The 14,106-nt window shown below is 36.5% G+C and overlaps 2 protein-coding genes across 9 annotated transcripts in view; one reads left to right on the plus strand and one right to left on the minus strand.

The window, feature by feature from the left end:
- Positions 1-1,579: 1,579 nt before the first annotated feature.
- LOC117328031 (enoyl-[acyl-carrier-protein] reductase, mitochondrial-like) lies at positions 1,580-2,901 on the minus strand. Its single transcript, XM_033885354.1, is given in 2 exon segments — positions 1,580-2,196; positions 2,199-2,901. Coding segments are annotated over 2 exon segments (1,134 nt in total). The 5' UTR covers positions 2,878-2,901; the 3' UTR covers positions 1,580-1,741.
- A 100-nt stretch (positions 2,902-3,001) lies between these two features.
- The window catches only part of LOC117328032 (sperm-associated antigen 17-like), a 31,665-nt gene continuing 20,560 nt past the window's right edge, over positions 3,002-14,106 (plus strand). For 7 of the 8 annotated variants that reach the window (XM_033885360.1, XM_033885356.1, XM_033885357.1 and 4 more), the window contains exons 1-8: positions 3,002-3,163; positions 4,416-4,556; positions 6,241-6,432; positions 6,832-7,006; positions 7,158-7,346; positions 8,240-8,266; positions 13,098-13,282; positions 13,631-13,775. In XM_033885360.1, the coding sequence (XP_033741251.1) occupies positions 3,074-3,163; positions 4,416-4,556; positions 6,241-6,432; positions 6,832-7,006; positions 7,158-7,346; positions 8,240-8,266; positions 13,098-13,282; positions 13,631-13,775 (1,144 nt within the window). In that variant the 5' untranslated portion in view covers positions 3,002-3,073. The remainder of the gene's footprint in view (positions 3,164-4,415; positions 4,557-6,240; positions 6,433-6,831; positions 7,007-7,157; positions 7,347-8,239; positions 8,267-13,097; positions 13,283-13,630; positions 13,776-14,106) is intronic. The other variant, XM_033885359.1, reaches the window with a different exon arrangement.

Consider the following 14,106-nt stretch of genomic DNA (forward strand, 5'->3'; position numbering starts at 1 on the left):
TTTTCACGCCACATTCTATTACACTTAGTGGACTATCTCTTTATTTCCATTCGAGGAGATGCCGGTGTCTTTATACTTCCATTCAAACTCTTTACTTTACTCTCAACAGCCATGGAGATTGGGTTGGAGAAGATATAGTTGGGTAACAGCTGTGGAAGAGATAGTATTGGGAAATAGCTTTGGAAGAGATAGTGCATGATATATATATGTTGGGCAGCACCTGTGGAGGGCACAGTATCAATTGTACCTTATCTCCATAACCTGATGGAAGAATATGTTTCATTCTTTACTGAAAGGGAGCTGAGGGTTGCTAAGACTGACTTGGTAATTATTATCAAAGTCATTTATCAAAGCTTAAGGTCAGTGGTTCAAATGTCAAGTTCAATTTGTTATTAATTATTACACATTTTTACATCATTAAATATTAAAGTATTTTTCATAATCAAACTAGTAGACAACTGAACAAAGATCAAGGTCAAACTAATCAGGTCCACTATCAAAGTGGCAAAGGTCATGGTCAAACTAATCAGGTCTACTATCAAAGTGGCAAAGGTCATGGTCAATCTAATCAGGTCCACTATCAAAGTGGCAAAGGTCATGGTCAATCTAATCAGGGTCCACTATCAAAGTGGCAAAGGTCATGGTCAATCTAATTTAACTAATAAATTCATAATCAATCGTCAGTAGATTGATATTTTCCTGCTGGACATTTTGAAATTGAATTATATTAATAAACCTAGAAATAATATGACAACAACTAATAATCTATTAGGAAATTTGAATAAAATGTCATCCAATTATGTATCTGGTTGAAAACCCATTTATGCCCGGAAGACCACAACATCCAAAGACATCATAATTTGAAATTGTCAATAAACTCCCTCTTTAACCCCTTGCTTTTGAACAGATTTGAGATTCGCCCATTGATGAGTAAGTATTGATTATACGGTATCACTGTAATTGGCAAGAGCAGACCATATTATGGTATCCTCTCAGCAAAAAATATATCACTCAATGTCTCAATCCCATGTGTAGTTACTTGCATGGCCTAGCAGTGGTTGATATCACACCATAGCTAACTTAGGATTTTACACCAGAACAAAATATTTGCATATCGTATGTAGTAACACAAACGATAATCTTATGTAAGAGCAGTGGAAAAATGCACGGCCAGACCGGGGTTCGGACACGGGACCTCCAAACACTAGCCGGATGCTCTACCGATTGAGCAACCTGGTTGCCGATAATCGACCCGGTCCAGTTCCGCTACACTCTTCCCTCCTTTTTTTTAAGTCTTCGACCCCAAAGACCCAACAACTCACAACCCAGGTTCGGGTATCCTGTTGTCAAGTATTCACCTCACTTGAAACAAGGTTTGGTCACAGGCACCAAATGTAAGAGGAGTGGGAAAATGCACAGCCAGACCGGGGTTCGAACCCGGGACCTCCGAACACTAGCCGTATGCTCTACCGATTGAGCTACCTGGTTGCCGATGATCAACCCGGTCCAGTTCCGCTACACATATATAAATGAAATTATATAAACATATATAGTGGCTATAAAAGAACAGCAGTCTGAATACCTTTGTACCAGGGGTAATGTTTATTTTTATTTTGTTCGTGAACTTTTTAACCTAGATTTGTCTGAACTTGGCACTTTAAGTTTTAACAAACCCAAAAATTTGAATTCTAAAAGTCTTCTGCTGTCTATAAAACTTCTGCTTGAAATAGTAAAACTGAGTTCAGAAATACTTTTCATCCATCACTAGAACTTTCTTCTGCTTACGAAATCCTTCCATTGCTTGAGCAACGGCATCTTCAAACTTTTCAATAGGAATTAGATCACTCTCTGGAGGAACCAGTTTTCCAGTTCGTATCAAGTTGCACAAGTCCCTATACATCGTCAATTTTTCTGGAGAATTATTGTTAAGTGTATTCCACTGTGTGTTCCAATATCCTGCAAGACGTATTTCTTTAAAGATAAATGCACCAGTTGGAACAACTACAGGTTTCCTGGACATTCCTCCATATGTTACCATGACCCCATTTTGTCCTAAAAAGCGTGTCAGTTCAGTTGCACTTTTTCCACCCACACAATTCAATGCTAACACTGGTGCTTTGTGTAAGCTGGCAACCAGATCCCGCATTTCTCGTGATGAAGCAAATTCCTCTGTCACAATATATGTAGCACCAAGACCTTTAGGTAGCTAGTCAGCTGATCACAATTAGGTCTATTTCTGATAATATTTACAGTAGTAACTCCCCATTCTTTTGCTAATTGAATGACAGATTGTCCAACTGCACTGTTTGCACCATTCTGTATTACAATGTCTCCCTGTTTTATGGGAACAAAATCTTTGAGCATTCTATAGGCTGTACATGGATTGACAGCCAGTGTAGCAGCGCCGAGGACAGGTATATCTTTGTCGATCTGCTGTACGCTAGTTTCCTCACATACTGCATGTGTCCTCCATGTGCCCCAGGCAGCATGTGCTGGCAACACCCAATCTCCCTTCTGTAAGTTCTCCACACCATTACCTACATCGACAACCTCTCCAACCCCTTCATTGCCGACAAGAGAGGGTAATGCTGGTCTGATATGGTATGTACCTTCTATCATATTAATATCTGACGGATTAATTGGAGCCATCATCATCTTCACGAGAATTTGAGAGCTTTCTAGCTTTTTCGGCAATGAAACGACTTCCGTTCTTAGGACTTTCCTTGGATCTCCAAAGTCTGAATAGGTGATTGCAATAGACTGTTTTATATTGTTTAAATCTCTTACTTGACATAGTCCTCGTCTAAACACTCTGGTATTTTGAAAAAGATAAACACCGGATCGCAACCGGTTGAATTTTCTAATCACGGAAGCCATATTTAATTTTTGTTCGGAATGTAACGGAACTGTAGATAAGACATACATAGAAAGTCCAAAGAGATCCCGATGATATACACAGGAAGTACACGATTAAATCGTTTGCGCATGCTTGAGAATCATAGCAACCCTCAAACAAATATGGCCGCAATGTGATGGTTAGATGTTGAGCTTACTATTGTAAAAGACTCGCAGGATGTCTAAAGCTGGAAAAAGAGTCAAAAGCGGTTCCGGACAAGGTGGAGCGAAATGGGAACAAGCGCTTTTATCAGCACAATTTGATGAGGTTTGCTATTTTACTGTTTTAATGAAATGTTGACGGAATCATTTCAATCAACAAAGTACTGTTCGAAGTACAGTACTCGGTCAGTACAAGAACCTTATGTAGTAATCATCAAAATGTCAAGCTTATTGCATTGTGATTATTCAGAATTTCTTGAAGGTGTTTCATTGTATAACATCATCATTATGCATTTGGAAAATGGCACAGATCTTTGAACATGGTTAGACCTCAGGGTCTCAATATTGTTGCCCACTCGGGCCAAAGACAACAACACTAGTACTGTACTTCAGCATAGTACATGTACCTATGCATATTCAGTCACACTGCAAAACAGAAATGGCGCAATTCCCCTCAAATTACATAACATTTGTAAATATAGTTTTGGCCTTTTCTGTAGTTATTGAAACCAGAAAACTAGCCAGAGTTTCCTCAGGCACAAACACCAGACATGGACATTCTGACATATACTGTAGATATCTGGTGTAAGCCTTCGCCACAAATCTTCTTTGTGTTGAGAAAACTCCCATCAATTGTGTTCTCTTCTGTCCATAGTATTTGTTTAAATGTCCAAGTCTGGTGTCCGAGCCAGATAAAACTCTTGACTCCTGAAAATGAACTCTCTGTGTATCAAAGAACATACCTACATGTACAGATTTTAGGCAATAAGTAGACCAAAATCAAAATAATGTTCTTCAGCCTGGCTCTCGCACATAAACAACATTAAAAAATCAAAAACAAAAAATAGAAAAATTGCAAAGAAGAGCAGCTTTAAATTTAAGTATCCATACAAAATTTCACAATATTGCCTCAGTTACAATCATGTTACACTCTACATAAATTACAATGGTCAACCCACCATGTATGGCTACACTAAATGCAGAAAACACATGGTAAATGTAGGTTGGACAAGTGGTCACTATATATAAGGCACTGTATTGACACCAAAGTATACAGTTCGGACTATGGATAATAGGACATACAGGTTGTTAGAAAACACCCACACCTTTCTGAATGCATTTCATTGTATATTGATTCGTCAGAACACTTGACAAAATCCACTGTAAATGATGAAATATTATCAAAAGTTAATTATGCGGAGGAATTAATCCAATCTTATCAAAAATGATAACTAGTCTGCAAAGAAAACACAGGATGTCCCTAATTTATTGACTGCGTGGGATTATGAAATTGATTAATTTCAGTCAGAATTATGGTAATAACTTGTTGAATTTCTGCATTTCAATTTTCTCTACAGGAAAACTGGAAGGCCAATATCACTTTTGTTGTTGGGAATAAAGTTGATGACTACACATGGATAGACATATTAGGATCGACTATTGCCAGTGGACCTCGGAAGTTATTCAGTGTTATATCAAGACAGAAACTTGAAGAGGAGGTAAATATTTCACACCAAGGAAAATATCTTGTTAAATTGTTCTTGTTAGATGATTATTTATCAATAAATGTTAAGTTTTCAAGAAAGAAAACAATAATAATTGCATCCTGAAAAAAATCCATTTTGCTCTGCCTTCATATTGAATGAAATACTGATTGTGCATGTGCCAAAAACAGAAACACAAAAGAGTAATGGCAATCACACCAAGAAGCAAGGAAGGCCACTAGTGTTAACGTCTCCAGAAAAGAAGGTATTAAGTGTAAATTAGATTATGAAATGAATAAAGGAAAGGATTTCAATCAGAGATTGCATAGACAGGTGAAATTATGAAAAAAAATTAAAACCGCAGTGGAGTCGGAACACATGCATGTTGGAGAGGCAAGTTGTAATGTACACACGTACATAGTGTAACAATCATTCTGTTGTCATCTTTACTGAAAACTGTAAGCATATGATGCAATTGAATTGATGGTTAAGATTTCTTTTTGTGATATGTATTGATTGCAGATTGACTATTTATATATGTAGTTCACCAGCTTAAATATATTGATAAATCACACTTGTATCAATCTATGGAAATGGGGCTCAAGGGGGTAATGCTAAGAAAGCTTTTCAGTTCGTGGGTGGCAGCATGCAAAGGATCGTGATTTTTTGCGACGGATGATATTGAAATTTTGTTTTTATTTTATTTTTGCATTAAAACCTCAGCATTTTAACTTTGTAGTTACGAGGGTTGATTGATATGTTGTGAGCCTCATATTGAAGGAGGTATTCAAGGATGTTCTTTTTAAGTCTGATTATTCTCTTGACTATATAGGGCCATATACCCAAGTACAGATCTCATTTGGTTAGTTTATATTGACGAGGTAGCACTCTAAAGTAAACAAGACAAGCAGCTTTTGCAAAATGGGCAAAATCTGTAGGGTCATGCAGGGTGAAAGAGTCTGTCATTGCCATGGCTGCTATTCACGATTGTACATGTAGCTTTAAATTGATTGAGCATCCACCTTATTTACCTGATCTCACTCCATCAGACTTTCATCAATTTCCAAAACTGAAAACAGCTACCTGTATTTCAGACATCCTAACCCAACTCTAGCACTAACCCTAACATGCAGTGATGAATTAATTTCTGAAGAGCCAAGAAAAGGAGTTCTATAAAAGTGGCATTGAGGCCCTTAATTACTGCAGGCAAAAGTGTATAGATACTGAAGGGATGATGTTGAAAAAAAAACAATTTGTCCATCATATTTCAAATCATTCAATATGAGACTCACAACTTATCAATTGGCCCTCGTATGATAGGCAACAAGCAGTATTTGCCCCAGCTGAATTCCACCATATTTGTTCTTCTGTATGTAAAGCTATCCCAGAATGCACTGCAATCAAGGGCACGTGAATGCAAAGGAGATAATAATGTTGGTCTCTTTCATAGGCAGGGTATTTTTTTCGTTTGTAGGTCTTAAATAGGCATACATATATGATCTAAATGTCATTTATTGTCAAAATAATAACAATTTATTACAGTCTGTCGGAGGTGTAGCATCTTTAAATCAACATTGAAATACTATTCATTTCAGTTTGATTTTAATTATTAATATATAAAGTACTGAAATAAGATCTGTCTTGCTCTTGGTTGTATTGTTTGGAAAGTCTATTAATTGATGTGATAATTTTATTTCAGGTAAGAGAACTAGGTAATCCTAAAGGCAAGAAGCCCAAAGATGTCCCACAGCACTATGAAGTTACAGAGCCTTGTAAGATCCACCTGGACAACAATGAAGACATTCCATTTCCTTTGTTAGCTCGACTTATCAAATACAAATTACTGGCAATCAAAACCGCAGACATCAAGAGGCGTGAAACTGAAAAGAAGGTATGTATGTTGTCAAAGACATTCCAAACATATCATCTACTTATATTTTATATATATCGAGCCACATTATTTTCTTATATCACCATATCATTCTCCTATGGAGCTAGAGGAAAGAGATAGTTTTCTTAATATGAACAATATTTTATACATTGGATATATATCAATAAATTAGTGGGATTATATGAATAATTGTACAGTAATATGTGTGTGATTTTAGAATTAAAAAACTTTAATATGCACTGTTATCATTCATGCTCTAGTGGACTTGAAGTAATCTAGCCTGATGTCCAATCCCTTTGACATATTTAAAGTCAATAAAATTAGTTGAAGTTGAAATTGAAAATCATTAATTCTCATATAAACATACATATTCTACATTTTTTGTCGTCTCTAAAATAGGCATCACTTGATAAAGACAAGGCCCGGAAAGGATCAGGTGGTAAGGGCGGTAAAGAAAGGGGAAAGTCACCACCAAAAGGTAAAGGGGGTAAAAAAACACCAGAGCCCCCAGCAGCAAAGGAGGGTAGTAAACTGAGAAAGAGAGGAGAGGAAGACGATGAAGGGAAGTATATTGGTAAGTTGTCCCATTGTCATACAAGGATTTTTTATTTTCACACATTTGACCGGTTCAAATTATCACTATTATATAGTACAGCAGGACATTTCCACATAGATGTGTTTATATTTAGAGTAATTTGTTTATATTCTGGATGCTAAATTTTCAGATGATGAGCCAGATGATGGTGCCCAACACTATATCATTGTATATGGATACAACAGCCCACACCTAATTACACAACTGGGTGAGCTGAGCATCAATATAGACTCCGTCCTCAGGATGTCCTCTCAGGACTACACAAGATTTGTGGTCAAGGACGATGTCCCAGCGGTAGAAAAGGATGAAAAGACTCAAGGTAATAAATTTTCAATTATTGCCAAAAAATCATAGATGAAATGTTTTTTTACAATTATTTCAATTGACATTCTGAAAACATCACAATAGATTAGTCAGTGTGTGCTTAATACTTGAATTTCCTGAATCACAGCAGTCATGCATGTTTGTAAGCACTTAATTGTCACAGCTGTTGTTTTATATTTAATTTTTTAATAGATAATGCCGACTGCATGTATACCTTAAAAAGAAACTGAAAAAAACTGAACATTAAATTTTTTACCTTTTTTCTTCAAATATATGCTAAATATAATCACATAACATCTTCACAATAACTTATTTTTATGGGGTATAAAAAGGTCATCAGAACAATATTATTTCTTCTGGTACTTTACAAGCTAACAATATCATGATTTCAGCATAATGATTAATCATATGAGAGTTGGTCCATGTGTTATGATTTGTCCTTGTTAGGGAAACTGGACGATAGTACTCCTCGTAGTGATGCTACTTTAAGTAAGTTTGTTGTAGATTTGACAGGAGAAGGGATTGTACTCAAGTTTGTCAAGAAAATTTGATGTACATTACACAAGTTTGTTAGGAGATGGGATTTACACTTATTAACATTTTTTTTAGATGTTATTGGGCATATATGGTTAGGAATATGGTATTGGTACATTTAGCATGTGTTTAGATTCTAACAACATTTGCCCATTTTTGTTCAGAATTGTATCTTTTACTAAATTGTTTGTCACCAGAGTAGTACATTGTAATGGTTATGTATATATTATAAGAAATGTTTTATGAATTAATATGATAAAATCAAAATGAATTAGAGAAGAATAATCTGAAAAAAGACAATGAATTATGACCCTAGTGTACCTGAATTGTTTGGATACCACATTGCATTATCAGGCAAAGACAAAGCTGCCCAGAAAGCCGGTATGTAGCAATTTGTGGAGATAGATATCCACAAGACCAGCTGTTTGTCAGGCCTGAAGGATTACCTTTAGCTCTGCTGTGCTTAATTCTTCCCATCAAATGTTGCAATATTGATATTGTATAATTTCATTTGTTTGGTTTTCTTTGAATGTAGTCATTTTACTAGCAAACTTTGCATTTTATTTGAAACTGATTTTAATTAAATGTTCATAATTTGGTTAACATCTTCTCAATAGTTCTTGTGGTCATACTAACACATTAAACAGTTTTGATTTTAGTGTTTATGATTAGATAAACTAATATATTGATTACTGACAGCATCAGTGCAGTTGGATCTAAAGTAGTTTTTCTTGTTACAGAAAAGTTTTAAAAAAGAAGAAAAAAAAATCTAATAGTATTGTAACAACTGTTTTAATGAGATGCCAATGTTCTGATATATTCATTACCTACATGTAAGTCCATATTGCAACATATGAAACACATTTCCTTGCTTTGTTAAGCAAGTTTCTGCTTTTCTGTTTCTTGCAACATTTTTTTTTCAGATTAGTGTTTAATAGACTAAGTCCAAAATATAGGATGATAATGAGTAGTAATCAGTGTCTGATACACTTACCAATGTAAGTAACAATACAGCAAGACAGGACCTATATCAGATGTAGTCATGACCTATAACAGATGTAGACAGGACCTATATCAGATATAGTCAGGACCTATAACAGATGTAGTCAGGACCTATATCAGATGTACACATGACCTATAACAGATGTAGACAGACCTATATCAGATGTAGTCATGACCTATAACAGATGTAGTCATGACCTATAACAGATATAGACAGGACCTATAACAGATATAGACAGGACCTATAACAGATATAGACAAGACCTATAACAGATGTAGACAGGACCTATAACAGATGTAGACAGGACTTATATCAGATGTAGTCAGGACCTATATCAGATGTAGTCAGGACCTATATCAGATGTAGACAGGACCTATAACAGATATAGACAGGACCTATAACAGATGTAGTCAGGACCTATATCAGATGTAGTCAGGACCTATATCAGATGTAGATATGACCTATAACAGATATAGACAGGACCTTTAACAGATGTAGACAGGATCTATAACAGATGTAGTCAGGACCTATAACAGATGTAGACAGGACCTATAACAGATGTAGTCAGGACCTATAACAGATGTAGACAGGACCTATATCAGATGTAGTCAGGACCTATAACAGATGTAGACAGGACCTATATCAGATGTAGACAGGACCTATAATAGATGTAGTCAGGACCTATAACAGATGTAGTCATGACCTATATCAGATGTAGACAGGACATATAACAGATGTAGACAGGACCTATAACAGATGTAGTCATGACCTATAACAGATGTAGTCATGACCTATAACAGATGTAGACTAAGGACCTATAACAGATGTAGTCATGACCTATATCAGATGTAGACAGGACCTATATCAGATGTACTGTAGTCATGACCTATAACAGATGTAGACAGGACCTATAACAGATATAGTCATGACCTATAACAGATGTAGTCAGGACCTATAACAGATGTAGACAGGACCTATAACAGATGTAGACAGGACCTATAACAGATATAGTCAGGACATATAACAGATGTAGACAGGACCTATATCAGATATAGTCAGGACCTATAACAGATATAGACAGGACCTATATCAGATGTAGACAGGACCTATATCAGATGTAGCCATGACCTATAACATATGTAGACAGGACCTATAACAGATGTAGACAGGACCTATAACAGATGTAGTCAGGATCTATAACAGATGTAGACAGGACCTATAACAGATGTAGACAGGACCTATAACAGATATAGTCATGACCTATAACAGATGTAGTCAGGACCTATAACAGATGTAGACAGGACCTATAACAGATGTAGACAGGACCTAAAACAGATATAGTCAGGACCTATAACAGATGTAGACAGGACCTATATCAGATATAGTCAGGACCTATAACAGATATAGACAGGACCTATATCAGATGTAGACAGGACCTATATCAGATGTAGCCATGACCTATAACAGATGTAGACAGGACCTATAACAGATGTAGACAGCACCTATAACAGATGTAGTCAGGATCTATAACAGATGTAGACAGGACCTATAACAGATGTAGACAGGACCTATATCAGATGTAGACAGGACCTATATCAGATGTAGCCATGACCTATAACAGATGTAGACAGGACCTATATCAGATATAGACAGGACCTGTAACAGATATAGACAGGACCTGTAACAGATGTAGACAGGACCTATAACAGATGTAGACAGGACCTATAACAGATGTAGTCAGGATCTATAACAGATGTAGACAGGACCTATAACAGATGTAGTCAGGATCTATAACAGATGTAGACAGGACCTATAACAGATATAGACAGGACCTATATCAGATGTAGACAGGACCTATATCAGATATAGACAGGACCTGTAACAGATATAGACAGGACCTGTAACAGATGTAGACAGGACCTATAACAGATGTAGTCAGGACCTATATCAGATATAGTCAGGACCTATAACAGATGTAGTCAGGACCTATAACAGATGTAGACAGGACCTATAACAGATGTAGTCATGACCTATAACAGATGTAGACAGGACCTATAACAGATGTAGTCATGACCTATAACAGATGTAGTCAGGACCTATATCAGATGTAGACAGGACCTATATCAGATATAGACAGGACCTGTAACAGATGTAGTCAGGACCTATAACAGATGTAGACAGGACCTATAACAGATGTAGACTAAGGACCTATAACAGATGTAGTCAGGACCTGTAACAGATGTAGTCAGGACCTATATCAGATGTAGACAGGACCTATATCAGATATAGACAGGACCTGTAACAGATGTAGTCAGGACCTATAACAGATGTAGCCAGGACCTATAACAGATGTAGACTAAGGACCTATAACAGATGTAGACAGGACCTATAACAGATGTAGTCAGGACCTATAACAGATGTAGACTAAGGACCTGTAACAGATGTAGACAGGACCTATAACAGATGTAGTCAGGACCTATAACAGATGTAGTCAGGACCTATAACAGATGTAGTCAGGACCTATAACAGATGTAGTCAGGACCTATATCAGATGTAGTCATGACCTATATCAGATGTAGACAGGACCTATAACAGATGTAGACAGGACCTATAACAGATGTAGTCAGGACCTATAACAGATGTAGTCAGGACCTATAACAGATGTAGACAGGACCTATAACAGATGAAGACAGGTCCTATAACAGATGTAGTCAGGACCTATAACAGATGTAGACAGGACCTATAACAGATGTAGACAGGACCTATAACAGATGTAGTCAGGACCTATAACAGATGTAGTCAGGACCTATAACAGATGTAGACAGGACCTATAACAGATGTAGACAGGACCTATAACAGATATAGACATGACCTATAACAGATGTAGACAGGACCTATAACAGATATAGACATGACCTATAACAGATGTAGACAGGACCTATAACAGATGTAGACAGGACCTATAACAGATGTAGACAGGACCTATAACAGATATAGACATGACCTATAACAGATGTAGTCAGGACCTATAACAGATGTAGTCAGGACCTATAACAGATGTAGTCAGGACCTATAACAGATGTAGTCAGGACCTATAACAGATGTAGACAGGACCTATAACAGATGTAGACAGGACATATAACAGATGTAGACAGGACCTATAACAGATGTAGTCAGGACCTATAACAGATGTAGACAGGACCTATAACAGATATAGACAGGACCTATAACAGATATAGACATGACCTATAACAGATGTAGACAGGACCTATAACAGATGTAGTCAGGACCTATAACAGATGTAGTCAGGACCTATAACAGATGTAGACAGGACCTATAACAGATGTAGACAGGACATATAACAGATGTAGACAGGACCTATAACAGATGTAGACAGGACCTATAACAGATGTAGACAGGACCTATAACAGATGTAGACAGGACCTATAACAGATGTAGTCAGGACCTATAACAGATGTAGACAGGACCTATAACAGATGTAGACAGGACATATAACAGATGTAGACAGGACCTATAACAGATGTAGTCAGGACCTGTAACAGATGTAGAAGTGAACATTGCTGTCTATTTACAGAACCCTGTATTCATTGATAGCAATATAATCCACAACTTTTTAATTATTAGTTTCCATGATAACTCCTCCATTGCTACTTTTCTTTCTAAAAAAGAATCAACTAGACCACAGTGGGAAAGGACTTCATACACATCTTATCTTATTTAACTTATAATATAAATACGTACCCTCTGGTCTATGTAGAAGGCTAGAAGCATAATAGACTATATAATTATGCTTAGAATAGTATCTGGATGGTAATTTGTAATGAAATGTAGCAACAAAAAAGTATGATACTTAGTACATAGTCTACATAAGAATTTCACCAAGCATTGATGAAATATGTATCAATACTATGTATTATGAAGCTCTGTTAAGTACAATTAGTAGTTGTATTATGTTTCAATCAGTTTTGAGTTTTATATGAAGACTTCTAGATACATTGTATGCAAAAATGTACTATAACAGAAGTGATGTGACGTTTTGAAATATAAAATTAATAAACATAATAAACATTGATGAATTAAAAGTAAGTTGACGTATTATCATCAAATTGTTTGAGTACCTGAAGAAGTTGTGTTTGTTTATAAATAATTTTGTACCCCTGTATAACACATCTTCTGTTTTGGCCACAGTGCTGGAGGAGGTTGAACGGGCCACCAAACTTAAGATAAAGAAAGAACTCCAGGAGTTTTGGAGAGATGTCCTGCTGGTGTTACAGAAACAGGCTGATGGTTCTCGCCTCCATGACATCGCTCGTCAGGAGTATGAGGTGAAGAATCTTCTGATACCAGAAGATCTTGAAGATGCTGAACAGAAGGTAAACACTGACATTTGAAGCATGAAGTTATTTGGTTCTGTACACAAATGTGTACTTTAATATGAATTGTACTTCATTACATTCATTCTTTAGGTTGACACATGTACACAATCAGCATGATGGGTATAGTATTGTTCAGTTACACCTAATACAATCCCCCTTTTATTACTGATTGGTGATTGGCCAGTACAATGGATGACCTCTTAAAAGGAATGTTGTCTAATACTAAATGAAGAAAATAGTTGAACAGAATAAGCCTTGTGTTGCTGATAGTACCTTTAACCCATTATATTGTACTAAATATGGATTTGTTAGTTTGAGATGAAATTCAACATTCTTTGTTTCCAGAATGTGTTTGGCCTGGCTATGTTTGAAGATGTAGCTTGCATGATCTATGACCTGATTGATTCTCGTCGTCATTACAAGAACTACCTGGAAAATCTCAGGTTACTTCATGTGCCGATGTTTGGTCAGGCAACACCTCCTGCACAGGGTAAGTAAGGGAAAGTCGTTCTTTTCATAGTCTTACACAAGGTGAGTGTAATCAGGACTGTTGCTCTATGGGTAATTATATACAAGATGAGTAATCAGGACTGTTGTTCTATGGGTAGTTATAGACAAGGTGTATAATCAGGACTGTTGTTCTATGGGTAGTTATTGACAAGGTGTGTAATCAGGACTGTTGTTCTATGGGTAGTTATAGACAAGGTGAGTAATCAGGACTGTTGTTCTATGGGTGGTTATACACAAGGTGAGTGTAATCAGGACTGTTGTTCTATGGGTAGTTATAGACAAGGTGTGTGTAATCAGGACTGTTGTTCTAT

Source organism: Pecten maximus, chromosome 5 (genome assembly GCF_902652985.1).
Source record: "Pecten maximus chromosome 5, xPecMax1.1, whole genome shotgun sequence".
Classification (NCBI taxonomy): Eukaryota; Metazoa; Mollusca; class Bivalvia; order Pectinida; family Pectinidae; genus Pecten; species Pecten maximus.